The sequence below is a fragment of the Mycteria americana genome, chromosome 3 (genome assembly GCF_035582795.1).
Source record: "Mycteria americana isolate JAX WOST 10 ecotype Jacksonville Zoo and Gardens chromosome 3, USCA_MyAme_1.0, whole genome shotgun sequence".
NCBI classification, from domain to species: Eukaryota; Metazoa; Chordata; class Aves; order Ciconiiformes; family Ciconiidae; genus Mycteria; species Mycteria americana.
This window is the reverse complement of record NC_134367.1, coordinates 106,700,486-106,715,183: the sequence shown is the minus strand read 5'-3', so window position 1 is coordinate 106,715,183 and position 14,698 is coordinate 106,700,486. Positions and strand designations below refer to the sequence as shown.

The 14,698-nt window shown below is 47.2% G+C and overlaps 1 protein-coding gene across 1 annotated transcript in view; it reads right to left on the bottom strand.

Moving 5' to 3' along the window:
• The window catches only part of TGFB2 (transforming growth factor beta 2), a 64,439-nt gene extending 55,880 nt beyond the window's left edge, over positions 1 to 8,559 (bottom strand). Inside the window, exon 1 of the mRNA XM_075496446.1 lies at positions 8,082 to 8,559. Coding sequence (XP_075352561.1) covers positions 8,082 to 8,424 — 343 coding nt within the window. The 5' untranslated portion in view covers positions 8,425 to 8,559. The remainder of the gene's footprint in view (positions 1 to 8,081) is intronic.
• Between the last annotated feature and the right edge of the window lie 6,139 nt (positions 8,560 to 14,698).

Here is a 14,698-nt window from a genome sequence, read left to right as displayed (position 1 = left end):
GGACTAATAAGTATTACTGCACAGAAGTCTTCATCAAGTACGGGATTGCTAGGTACTCTCTGACCACTTCAAAACAGTCAGTGCTGCTAAGATCTATTAGTCTTTCAGCCTCCTGAGTACAAAGTCCACCCACAGGGTTGGGGGTTTTTGTGGGTTTTTTTTTTTTTTCCACCCCAAGGAACAAAAACCAGCATGTTCTGATTCCTATCTTTCAATCATCACTATGGTAAAGATAAGTTACCATCACTATTTCAGCTGAGCTAGCTGCTGAATTGCAAATGCTATACGTAAACAAAAACAAGTAAGAGAAGGAACTTCAACAGGCTTAGCTCGCCTTTTAAAATTCAAGGCAGGGGTTTAAAAGAGATGAAGCCAGGGAAAACATTGGATACTAAGACCAGCCAAATAGGGAAAAATAACGAAGTTGTAAGGCTGAAAAACTGAAATGGAAAGAATGACAGATTTACTGCTGCATTTGATGCACATAACCACTGATAGACTCTCCCCAGGAAGTGTTGAAATTACCATCACTGAAATGAATCCAGAAGCTAAAAATTAAATTATCTTTCCCAGAACATTCCAATTTGGGCTTTGGCAACAACAGATGTTTCAATGCTCTTAAATATATGCACGCGCGTGTGTGCACGCATGCACACACGCACACATATACTTAAGTACAGTATCCTCTTTCACGCAAGACCTCCCTCTTAGTTTTCACAAAGTCAGACTGAACTTACGGGCATTCTGCAAAGTCTTTTCTTCAAAGTCTCTGCTCAAATGCACAACTGTCAGATTAAGCAACGCATAAGGAGTCTTACAGCAACTCCAAGTTATGAATGAATGGTTATTTGTGAACTCGCCTGTCAAGACAGATGTGGTATTTGTCAGTGCAGCATGGGTTAGATATGGTGGGAAGGAGCCAAACAAGCAAAGTGAAAGGTCAGCATCACAACATTTCCCTTTTTCTCCCCTCTGTTCGCCTAAAACGATGCCACAGCTTTTGCTGAAGTGTAATACAGTAGTCTATTTTCATGCAACCTACCACGCTTATTTGAAAAGCAATATTCACACAAGAAAAGTAAAAGAAAAATGGTTGCAGAGGGAGAGAAGAACAGGAGCATTTTGGTGCAAGAAAGCTACAACAGAGGGACAAATCCAAGACTGACATAAAACAACGCATCTTTGGAAATTTGATGATACTTGAATCAAGACTACCCTATGGAAGTTGAAACACAATGCATTGTTTTTCTTGTATTAAAATGTAGTATTATGAGGATCACAGGTTAATTCATGTTGGAAGGGACATCTAGTCCAACCTCCAAGCTCAAAGAAGGGTCAGCTATGAGGTCAACTTATCATTTATACTTTATACAGTTATTTATAATAACCTGAAGCCAGCATCACACTGTGCTAGGTCTTAAATAACAACAAAAAGAGGCTCCTGCCCTAAGGAGGTTTCAGTGGGAAAAAGCTCAGCTCTACAATGAAGATCCTGTATATGTCAATGAGCATCGCACCTGAAATTAAAAGGAACCCTCGTTCATTGTCCAAATTAAAACCTGAACGAGGGAGAGACGTTCTAAAGATCCTCTCCACACTCTCAGCCATAAATCTGCTGCAGGGATGCCTGTGAGGTCTAGCATCTCCTGGAAACCAAACGTGGATGCCAGAGAACCCAAACAGCAACACAAGATGTATTTCAGTGGAGCCTGTCTTTCCATAGAGAACAAGCAGTCTCTCTGCGCTGCTGCCTAAACTCATCCCACCTGACCTCCTCCACAAGGAGCCAGGAGCTTTCCAAGCAGCATGTACGAACTGCTGTGCAGTTCCCTTTGGAAAACCTGGCTGGTTTAGAGAACGCCGTGCTACCCAAAGAGGCAACTTCTCTACTCTGGACCAACTTGCAGAGCACCAAAAACATGTAAAAACCTGCTCACCAGACAGGTCTAATGAAGCCAGGTCTAGCACTTCATTTCTCCAGGGCCGATCCTGTGCCATTCGAGCTAAGAGTACTGAACAGGCTCATGAGTCATTCATAAATCCAAAAACAACTGGTCACACTGGAAGGAGATAAAACACAACTCTTCACACTAAGTTTTTTTTCAGCTCCTCATCCTCTTGTCACAGACAAATCTTTGAGTTTCTCCTCTACGCCTTGCAGCTATATGTCTTGTACAGTTGGGTGCCCAGCTGCATTGACTTAACAGCAGCAAGGACAGAAAGGACAGCAAGGACAAGTGTGGGGGAGCTGTTTAAGGAAGAAACATAGCGGCTTCAGATAGACTACTACAGGAAGCCAACCGACAGCGATGCTGGAGCTAGGCACCTACTAGTCCACACCACAGATTGAAAGGGAAACAAGCAACAGCCTGTGGTGGAAGGCAGGATGCAAACCTTCCCTAAACAAACGACCAAAACAAACTTTTTAGTCTAAACAAATCAGCAGAAACATCCGTGATACAGTATTACATTAAATAATACCTGGGGAGCGTATCATCCTCAAGCTAAAAACTGACTGCTTGAAAACATGCAGCATGTGGTTTCACAACAGGAACGGAAACATTTGTGTGTCTTCACTCATGACTCATTTTGTCACCATACCCTAGGGCTCCTCTCTTTATCTGTAATACAGGAGCAGTCTAGCACAGACACTGCTAAGGCAAAAGAAGCCAGCTGCCCAACAGGGTCAGCCTTCTTCGGGATCAAGGGGGTACTGAAGAGCCTCTTCTTTCCTCTCTAAAAGACCCTGTAAAGCGTTTCCTTCTCACTGGGCTCTGATGCCCAAATGACAGATTTCAACACAGCGAGAGGGATTTGAACTGTCTGGCTTTGTTCATCCCTGAAAATGCACCATAAACCAGGCTCCAATTCAGGAAGCTAATTAGGCATACACAGAGCCTTAACGTTAATGAGTCCATTCATGTGCGTGAAGCTCTGCGCATGTTTTCAGAGCCATGCTGAAGAAGCTCACCGAGGACGACAGCCAGGAGTTCTCATTCATCTTTTTGCTCAGCTCTGGTGCAGGCAGGAATCTCAAACTGACAGGAAAATGCTGGAAGTAGTAACTTCAAAGTAACACAGTCATCCTGATGACCACTACTGTTCTCACGCAATGCACCAAGGATGAGCAAGGCTAAAACCAAAACCAGCAGCTAATGAAGATGATGCTCTGCTTTCTTCATGCAGTCACCTACTTACACCCAGTCCTGCAATTAACTGGAGCCAGCAAGAGTGGCATGAGCTCTGGGCACTCCCTGCACATCTTCAGCCACGAGCAGAAGACAAGGGCACATTTCCAGATAGGTCTCTGGCACTGTAAAACATTCACACTGCCAGCGGGCTGGGGGGTGGGGAGCGGCGGGGGTAGTGATGCACATCTAACCTTTTCACTCACCAAATCAGAGCGAAAGTACCTTTTTAAAACAGACACCAGAGATAAACTCAAGGAGGGTTATGGAAAGGACTCAGGAATATAGCCCTACCTTTCTGTCTTGCAGGTCTTCTGACCTTGCAGCGTTAAAGCGGGGGGTCATGGGTGTTTTGCTTTTCTGTAGGCTTCATCCTCTGGAAGAAATGCGGGGACTACGTACCATGCCAGACCGGCTTGTGGACCTCCCCCGCTCCCAGCCTGGCACCCTGCTTACAGCAAGTCGCTGGTGATTCAGAAGGCAGGCAGGAAACACACGTGGTGCACCCCACCATCTGCTCCATGTGAGTGGGAGTGGAAGAAGAGAGCTCTCTTTGATTTCAGCTGCCCTTGGTTAGCGCACCAGAGCATGTTATTTTATTATCCCTCTTAGTATGTAGAGGACTACTGTCCAGAAAATCACCCTGCCCCTTTTTAAAGCCCTTTGCAATTTCCTGGTTTTTTTCATCACCACCTAGGAAGACTGCAGTAAGTGTCATTCATGAACAAGGAGCAAGGAACTGTTCCTCCCACGTCTCTCCTTGGGGAAGCCTTCGCATTGCTTCAGGTCCTCTCTGCAAACCAGAGAGTAAACCTGGCAAACGCCTCCTACAAGAGGTGCTCCAGAGCATGACCACAGGGCCAGCACAGCTAGAAGGTTTTAAATAAGGTATTCCTTCTGAGACTGTTTCCATATCATTAACAATATAGGAAATCCGGAAAGTTCTGTGTTCTGCTAAATGCAAACACACGCGAGCCGCACAGCCATAGCTGTTAATGTCATGGTAATGATGCAGCCAGTGCCGGCAGATGCGGAGCACAGCTGCTCCTGCACGAGTAATTCTGGTACCCTGAAGACAAGGAGCCCACATACGTATAATTGCTGGTAAATTGAGTCCTTGTTGATAAAGTAGAAGCATGTCATTGTGCCCAGCCAGTTTATAATGTTGTCTTTCATGAGGCAAATATTCAGCAGAACGACAGTCTATGTAAAGCAATATTCATGGTACAGAGCTCCTGAGAAGACTAATCATACCACCCAGTGCAGGCTGGAACCCGTGGTGGCTCCTTCATATGAAAGTAGTTAAAATCCATGCAAAACCAGGTGCAAACCCAGAAGAACTGTGATGATAGACCTATCTCCAAGAATACAGAAAACTTAAAAAATTACCTGCGTTAGCCTTAAGCCATCAGTACCAACCAGCTCACTGACTGTGATAAAAATTGCCATGAATGAAGATGACAGACTTGGGCCCCAGGTCCCGCATACACGTGTTGCCTGTTTTTCTCGAGTATCCCAGTTAAGCATTAGTATTACAATTTGCAATCCTGAACTGTGCTGGCATTAAATTTCTATTTGTTCTCAGTGCAATGGCAATTACCACCTAGCCTCAAGTAAGTAACTAGCTTAAGTATCAGGCCCTAGATAATCAATGAAGAACTGGTAAGTAATAAACTTCTAACGTGACCCAGCTTTCACAGAAATCAGTATTAAGCATCTACTCAGGTAACTTTGCCTAGGCACAGAACGCGCAAGAACTCTTTCTGATGTTGTGCTCAGCTTCCATACCCCACCTCCCTCTTTAAACTGCTCCATAAAACAATGCAATTTCTGACTGCCGACTGGACTTAGCAGAGTTTCAAACTTTCAGTATCTAATCCATGCTGTCACGAGCACAACGCAGGCAGGCATGCTTGACAGACAAAAGCTTTTTGTTTTTTCCAAACCCCTTTGTAGTATTTTTTCACTACTTTTTACATCTGTTGTTTTTGGGTCTGGCAGTCTCTGACTCGCAGAATTTCCACATATATTCTGACCTGATGTGTCTTTAACCTCAACTGGACTGTCAAGCCAGATGCCAGATGCCCCCTTACTTCCTCAGTGCAAACCATCAGTAAACCTTAGCATAACTTTACTTTGAGCCTTAAACTAACAGCATGTGAAAAGATTAATATGAATAAATTCAAAACTAATCAGATCTCTTCTTTAAATGTTGACACAGTATTATTTATATCCCATAAATACCTTCTTGACTAAAATTCATCCCAGGAGATTGGCATCTTGCCAGTTCTATTCATATTTACTGTATTTATACAGTACAGTTGGCCAAGGATAATATTTAAGACAAAATATGCCTTAGGGTATATACAATATCTCTTATAGTTTTCCTTTTAAATCTCCTCATTGCTAAAAATATTTAGTCTGAACTTTACAAAATGCCCCACAAAGACCTATCAGCGATCTCCAGTGATATATTGCTGACTATGAGTATAATTAGAGCATATTTGTAATACTTGGGTTGTAGTCAGTTACTGAACGCTAACAACTTGTGGTAAAAACTGAACCACTGATCTTTCCCATGCCTTCCTTCCAGCAGCTTTTGACCTCCAGTGCGTTCACACTGATCCCCTTCTCCCTCCTGCCTCCCTCCGACGCAGCAGAAACTGTAGAGTTAAAAAAATTCACTCCGAGACGTCTAGGAGAAAGCGCCCAGGGCCGCCAGAGCTGCGCTTTCAATTTCTTCCTTTAAAATATGGTGGAGCGATTTCTTCCTTTCTGTCTTTTTTGGAAAGGTTCGCTCCATCCAGCATAACTAGAGAGCAGTGGAAAAACAGTTAACCTACTTACTCTGATGTTAGCGACAGCCCTTGCACAGTAGTACTGGATCTGCTGCTAACTGGCCCTCCGATCCCAAACGTCTGATGCACTCTGTTGGTAGATACCTGCAATCTCCTTCGCTCTTCCAAAACCTCTATCGATACTTCAGTACAAATCTGGCCTCTGACAACATTTTAAAAATAGATCCTCTTTTGTCAACACCATCCAAGTCACACACCACAGATATTTTAATTTTCTGGAAAGTATGCGGCTGCATTTTGGACTATCGGTTCTTTGTAGTTTGCTCATGCGAGGAAAAAGGACAGATGTGCTCAGGATGGATGCGTTTTACAATTCTCGGAGACTCTCTGTTACAGGGTCAACTCCACAAGCCAAGGCACCGCTATGGGTCTTCCTAACCTCTGCCCATAGGCACTCATTCCTCTGCGCAGGGCATGATCTGATAGGTCTCAAGACAAAGTGCTGACTTCCACCAAAACCACCAGCAAAATACTACAGCATACCAACGTGGGAAACAGGCATGATTTCTGTGTTCTCACTATGGCTATGAATTATACTGAACCTCTCTGCTCATACCCACTTGGCTCCAAATACACATTTAAAATTAAAAAAAAGAAAAAGTATTTCTTCCCCGAGGGTAACAAGGGCAGAGTGTATTTATCATGGCTATTATGGACGGTGCTGTAATTACAATAATAAAGTGGCTGTGACTGCCAGGGTGTCCTGTACCTGATGCTGTCATTTAAGAATAAAGGAAGAAAGGGAGGCAGCTGCACCGAGCATGGGGTTCAGATACCTTGGCTGGCATCCTAGGACTATCACATGCAAGACACAGCAAGCCCCAAAGCTACAACTTGCTAAACTAAAAATAAATAAGGGGAAAACGCAATTAGAAACTCTAGGATAAAGTTACCAAGATGGCTGCATTATCTATTTAAGCAAGAGGTATGTGCTTTTCAAAAACAGACAGCAAGTATATAGGGCATCAAGTGGCGGGGGAGGGAAGAGAGAGAAAAGCGAGCTAAATGAAAAGAGTAGGGACTAGGTTTTGGATATGCGAACGGTGAAGTTATTTTCTGCTTCTGGTATTTCACTTTCCTCGGTATGACGATGATCTAGATTCTTTTAAGGGAGTGCGGTGCTTTTTCTTTTTTTTTTTTTCTATACACTTAAACTTCACTACCAAAACAAAAAGGCACGTCTTTATGATTATTAATCATCCTAAGTGGATTTGGTCAGCACAGAGCATTTGTACCCTTTTTTTTTTTTTTTTTTTTTTTTTTTTGTGCAAAACGTGGCGTGGATCACCAGAGGGTCGTTAAAAACAGCAAAAGGCAGACGGGCTGAGACAGGTTCCAAGAACTGAGGCTACCCAGAAGGGAAAACTTTTTCTGTACCTGAAATGAAAGCACCCATGAACTGAAACGTGAGGCTAGTTAAAGCGGGAAGAGGAGGCAGGATGTCTACGTCTCTGCCCTCTCTGAGCACCGATGTGAATAGCGGTCTGCGGGACAATGTTCTGGAGGGGCGCAGACAGAAGAGGAGCCGGTGACTTTTTTTTTTTTTTTTTTTTAAAGACCTCCTTTTCTTTTCAGTTATGGAGAGATGGAAACCTGCCCGACCCAGACACTCCAAGGGAAACAACAGCAGTGGAAAGACATTGGCTCTTTTTGGAGGCTGCACACGGGGCTGCGGGGGAGCTAAACCCAGTGCTGGGGAGGGAGCGGGACCCTGGGCCGGGGGGGGGAGCTTTGCTCAGGTACGTGGTGGTGGAGAGCAGAGGCACCTTTAGGGACTCCTGGGTGACTTCAAAGGGGATGGGAAACCTCTCGAGTCTGGGGGACAGCTGACCCCCCCCCCAACCCACCCGGGCATGTGTATACCCCGCCACCTAAACGAAACCCTAGAAGCCACCACCTAAGAGATGCTGAGGATAAGAGCAAACCGAGCGCAGAAGGCAGGCTATGATGCATGGGGCTGGTATTTGAAGGTGCTGGGCACTGCCAAGCCTCGGGGGCGAAATTACACACACATGCACAAACACAGAGGACTTACTTTCGGGGTAAAAAGGCTGCATGTCTATTTTGTAAACTTCTTTGGCATAATACTCCTCGTCGCTCCTCTCCCTTTCGCAAGTGGCGGCTCTGTGGTTGGCTTTCTCTTGCAGCAGGTCCCTGGTGCTGTTGTAGATGGAGATGACCTCCGGGGGCACCTCCTCGGGCTCGGGGTACTCGTCCGGGGGGCTGGTGAGCTTCAGTTTGCTCAAGATCTGCCCCCGGATCGCCTCGATCCTTTTGCGCATAAACTGATCCATGTCGAGGGTGCTGCAGGTAGACAGGCTGAAAGCCACGGTGGCCAGATCCACGGTGAGAAACACGCTCAGGAGATAGCAGTGCATTTTAAGTGTTTAAATACAGCGCCCCCCAAAAAAAGAGTGACTTTAACAACGAACAACAACAACGAAAAAAAATTAAAAATAAAAAGGGGATGTGTGCAAACAAAGGGAAGATCTGCAGACAAAATGCAGTTAAAAACCGGACTGCAAGGAGGACCTGCAATCGAAAAACGCACGGGAGGCGCCCGTGAAAAAAAATGCCAATAATAATTAAAAAAAAAAACAGGCGAGTTGCTACAACTAGACAAAATTCGGGGTGGAGCGAGCCGGACAGCAAAAAAAGGGGAGGAAAAGCCCCCCGAACAGATAAACAGACTGCGACTCCAGTAAACGGGAGAGAGGCTGCTCCCAGCGCGCCGGCGGAGCGGGCTGGAAAACAACGAATTGACGGGAAAACAGGAGGAAAAGGGAGGGGGGGAGGCAGCGATGGGGATCACAGGGCGCTGCCGCGGCCGGCGGGGAGAGGGTGCCGGCGCGGCGCTGAGCCCCGCCGTGCGCCCGCGGCGCCCGGCGGCTCCGGGCGGGCAGCGGCAGCGGCAGCGGCACCGCCCCGCGCCCGGCGGCGCTCAGCCCCCGCGGCGGCGCCGGCAGAGGCGCGCACGTGTGCGCCCGGCTGCGCCGAGCCCCGGCCCCCGCGGCCGGGCGGAGCGGCAGGCGGCGGCCCCGCGGCGGCGCCTGGCCCCCGCGGCGGCGGCGGCGGCGGCAGCGAGCGGCGGCGATCCTCCGTCCGGCCGCGTCCCGCAGGCTGCTGCGTGCGCCCCGCGCTGCATGCACCGACCCACCCCCGGCCGGGCCGCTGCGCGCTGCAGAGCTGTTTCCAGCTCCCTCCTCTTCCTCCTCCTTCCGAAACGCCAACCCCACGCCGCAGTCAGCGAGGCAGCGCCGCCGCCCCGACAGCCTCCCGCGGCTCGCAGGCGCGGAGCGCGGCCGCCCGGGGCTGGCCGCGGCGCAGCGCCGCTCTCCCCCGGCCTCCCCCGCGGGGCTGGGGCTGGGGCTGGCCCCGGCGGCGCGGCGCGCAGCTCCCGGCGGATCTAGCGCTCCGCCCGGCGCCCCCCGCCCGCCGCCCCCGGCCCCTCGGCTCTCCCTGCGAGGAGGGGACGGGTGCCAGCAGATAACATCACGGCCGCGCAGGGAGAGGGAGATTTATAAGGTCTCCCCGCCCCACGTGCTCGCCTCGCCGCGAAGTGACGTGGAGGGGCTGCGGGGAGCGCAGAGCTCCGCCGGCCGCGCCGCCGCCCGGCTATTTATTCCCCTCCGCGCCACCGGCGAGGGACTTGCCGCAGCCTGGCCGCCGTCCCCGCCGCCGGCCGAGGTGCCTCAGCCCCGGGGGCGGGGGGGAGGAGAGGGGAGGCAGCCCGGAGCCGCGGAGAAAAAGCAGCTCCTGCCAGGCTTTTTGCTTTTTAATTCTTTTTTTAAAAGGAGGGCTTTAACGTGTCTTGCCCCTATTATTGAAGTAATTGGGCCAAATCCCACCCTTGCTTTAGAGGAAGAATTACCCGCCTCTTGGAGACCGCTTGGATGCGGGGCTCGTAGAGGTTGCAGGGGCAGAGGGTACGGATCTGCCCGCTGCACCGGCAGCGGGCGGGGTTCAGCCCGCGCTGCCCCTCGCCTTGCTCCCAGGTTTCGCTCCCAAGGGCGTTTTGGGCAATTCTCATCGCTCCCCGCTGACAGGCCGCGGGGTAGCGGGGGCTACCCGCCGAGCAGGGAGGGCACGAGAGAGGAGGAGGATTTGCTCCTTCGCCGAGGTCTCCTCTCCTGTCGGAAGTGGGAAAATACATCCTCCCCTGCACTTGACAGAAACGCTCAAGCCCCAAAGGCTTCGGCTGCGCCTGGAATTCCGTTTTTCCGCTGCCTCTTTTGGCCACGACAAACATCACGGGCTCCATCCGTGCCTGCTCCGGTGCATGTACACGGGGGAACGGCTCACGCTTTGACCTCAGGAGGACGGCTGCCGTCCGGAAACTACAGTCTGCTAGGCATCCCTCACCTTTATGCCATAAAGCTTTTCTCTCACAGTCCATTTATCACCCCTGTACATCAACATTACCTTTATAAGAAGGGAGCAAGTAGCCTTTTTCTTCACCCTCACCCATTTTAGCCCTATATTCCCTTCTCAATTAAGTCCTCGCAGGTTTTACTCGCCAGGAGTTCCCAAGCACACGCTCCTAGGTGAGACGAGGCTGTTTCTGAAGAACCTCTGCTTTGTTTCCAGAGATGAAGAAACATGTAGAAGAGGTACTTGAAGGGGCACAGGCATTCGGAAGCACAGCTGGGCCGGTGCCTGCAGTGTGACAGGTAAAACACACGTACCAGAAGTGAGATAGGATGACTGGGGTCTATTTGAAAGCACAATGAGAATCGTGTAAGACATAAACCAGCCGAACACCACCAAAGACTTTCTCTGGCTGACCACATCTCAGGAACCATCTTCTTTCTGCAAAACGTTCGAATGTTTTCTGAAGCTCGACAATGGCAGCCCCAAAATTAAGAGTGAGTTTTTCCTTCCCAGCATGTCTGCGAGGAAAAGTACTTCCTCGGAGCAGCTGTGGCTGTGTGCTGGGGGACGGAGGCACCCAGCAGCACCGAGCGGCTGCACGCTGTTTGCATTGGCAGGGCTCTGCTGTCGGGGACTCTTGCACCAACACGGCCAGCTGACCTAGTGCTGCTGTGGGTACCAGCAGAGATGAGATTCTCAGAGAGATGAAGGAGCTAAGAAAATATATTATTTACAGGTATGCGTACACGCACAGACTCTGAAAGTAATCTTACTCTTCATTCTTTAAAAATGCATGGGTACGTACAGCACTGCAGACACAACCAAGACTGCGTCCTCCTGATGCAAGAGTTAACGGTGCTTTCCACTTAAATCTATGAATTCCTGCAAGGCCAGATTAAACATCTCTGCCACAACATCACACTTTTACTGCTGCACATGTCAATGTCCTCCTCCTACTGACCTCAAAAACACAGCTGCAGTGTCAGGCATGGCAATGTTTCCAAAATTACTCAAATAAACAAGCAAGCTCAACATGTAGACTCAGCTGGTTTCACTTCTGCAACACACCTGTACAAAACCAAGGGGACAGTTCCTCGAGCTGTTACATCTCACAGCTCCGCTGCTAACCAGCTGAGGAATCAGCTCTGTTACATGAAGTACCTCAACCACAAATACTTCTAAAGAAAAGGGTTATTAAATTATTTCCTCCAAAAGCTACAGCTGAAACCATGGAGAAATTCCTTACACAGCATCTACAGCCCTGTAACACACTTCGCTGCTGTAAATGCATCGCCCACCACTTGCCTCGGGGGCTTCAAGGCAGCCACGGGGACAGTGCTCGACACCCTCCTTCCGTAGGAAACTTCCCACCATCTCTCGGGACACCTCTGCAGATACAGCCCTGCCAGATCGCAAAGTGTTTTGATTCTTGTAAGTTTATTTTTATTCCATTTTGGAGGAGAAAAAGAACCCCCAAACTTTGCAATGTCTTTCACACATCCTGGAGCCTTAGAGATGCCCTGCTGAAGGCTATCAAACCCCCATGGGCTCGGTGCCCAGCTGGTCAAGCTGCCCATACAGCTGCAGGTGCTGGAGGTCCAAACTCCAGAGGAGCCCTCCACATAAGCCACCACAGATCCAAGCCAGGCTGACAGTAAACCAGTCTGACAAGATTTTGAAAGTTGCTGAGATTCCTTCTGATTTGGCAAGGTTTCCTCAGAGTCTTTCAGACCAGCTAGGGAAAAAAAAAAATTTAAAATAAATCTTGGGTCGTGTCGAAAGAGAACAAAGCCATTTGCTTCTCATCTGACCCTCTTGGCGTGACACAGGGTGTCAGGCTTACCAGGGTGCAGGTCTCCATTTTGCCTCACCACTGCAACAAAGCTCCATTCCCTAAAACTTTCTGGTATCACCCTGGTGATGTTTTTGCCAGGCAGAACTTCCCGGGCACAGCGGCAGAGACCAGCTTCAGCTTCTCCATTCCAAAAGCCCTGGCCACTTGAGCTAAATCCCCAGCAGCTGCAGAAGGCCCATCACACATGCCTGAGCTGCTCCAGTTCACCCCAGGAAGGGACACCTACTTGCTAGCCAAATCATTCAAATACACATCGACATTCATAAACACCAACTTTCCATTCTGTAAATGGAAAATATCTGGAACATATACATCATGATATACCCGATCTTATTTCTGAAAGCTCTCCCCTGCACATTTAAGGGTTTGTTTTGGGGTGGGTTTTTTTGCCATAAAAGTCCTGCAAACTAGACTCTAAGCAGGTGCCATTTCTACCTTGCTAAAGTGAGCAAGGCACAGGGGCAGCAATCAAAAATTGTTGAAAAATGCAGAGCCAAACTGTGTGCACTCTACAGAGCTGGATAAAGAGTAATATCATCAGAATTCAATCATCACATGCCCTTCTGCACAGGTAACCCAGCTCCCGCATTCTACCTGTAATTTCAGGGCTGGGATATCTGTCAAAATCATCCTAATTATGGCTTTATATTTTAGCCTGAAAAGCTTTGTATTTTTTATTCATTCCAAAGTGTTTTTTATTTAATGATTACCTGTTAGTTTCAAAAGCTGCTGGGATTATCAGACACTAAAGTTAAACTCAACTTACACTTATCTGTTCCCCGTGCCTTCATGAAATGGACTTATCCTGTGGGGCTGCTGTCAGTGGAAGCTTTGTCAGCCAAAAAGCAGGAACGGGCCCTTAGCGTGCACACAGGGAAAGAACAGAACGTACCTGTTTTGGCGCTTTTAATTCAATACAATACTGTCTTTTTATATATTGATTTTTTTTTTAATAAACAGTAACTGTTTATTAGAAAAACAGGGACACCTGGAAAGTTACTTCACTAAACGTAAAGGTTTCATGTTTCCTATTAACTTAAAAATTACGTGGTCAGGATTTTACAATTTGTGGTTTCTTTTTAGATTGTTTTGGTTATACGCAAATGTGCTGTGTGAAATACAAAGGCAATAATCTTTCTAAAACTGCTGACGACCAGGTCATTAAGTAAGGTGGCTGGCCACATTTCATAAACTAAAGAACATTGTTGGAAGAGGAATAACTTTTAAAAGTTAAGAGGTGACTTTTGTAAACTCTCACACTGATGACGAGTGCAGGATGATTGCACAATTAATTCTTTGTGGCACGCACAGAAATCTGCAGCCGTAACTGTGGTCATGTAGAATCTCAGTTATTCTGATGCAGGGTGCTAGGGAAAAAAACGTTTGAATTCTCCTTTTTATAAAAATACATGTACGAAGGTTCAACTCAGAGGGCTGAGGTGGCACCTAATAAAGGTGAGGCAAAGAGGAGATGACAAATAATGGAAAATTGTAATGTATACCATAATAAAACCTTAGATTTTACTGTTTATTATCCTTAGTGAAGTAGAAGTCCATACTTCTGCGCTGCACATTTCATTAGCGTGCGCAGTAATGCCTGGATGAATTTGAGAGCACATCCTGCCGACCTTACCAATACAAGCAGCCCCACCGCCCCTAGGACTGCATGTCACACAACCACAGCCCGCTCTCGCAACGCTCACGTTCCAGAAGATAAAGGCTACTTTATAGAACATGCTGTTTGACACGCAAGACTGCTATCCATATATACATATACATATGTAACTACTTGTCAACTTGCAAATCAAAGGTATGTTTCTGATATAGAGAGAAAGAACCTATTTGTAGGAACAAGAACTTTTAATTTTTTTTATATTTTATATATATAGGAATGAATATGTAATATATACTATATATAGTAGAGAGAACTTTTGAGAGAGAATGAGAACTTTTATTTTTTATATATATATTTTATATATATTTATGGATACACACACATATATTTATATATTTTATAAATATATTTTATACACACACATCTATAAAAAAAAGTTCTCGTTCCTACAAATAGATTCAATAACTTCAGTGGAAACAATCACAAGACAGTAGTCAATAGGATCTGGTCCAAAAAGCCATTCAGGTGTCACCTCTGATCCTATGGAATGACACCACCTTCACCATCAAGTGAGAACACAGTATTACAGCACGGTGTAGTGTCCACACAGCAGCGTACAGTCTGTGTGTTTAAAACTGTACCTTAATAAAAGACATCTAGAATGCAATTACAAAAAAAAAAAAAAAAAAAAGGAACTTTAGACAGGATCCTGATCCCAAGACACCTCAAGCCAGAATGACTAAAGTTTTAAGGAAAGGGGGATGTTCAGGAGGTGCTGAGATATTATAGTTGTCCCTTAGAATAACTCGCC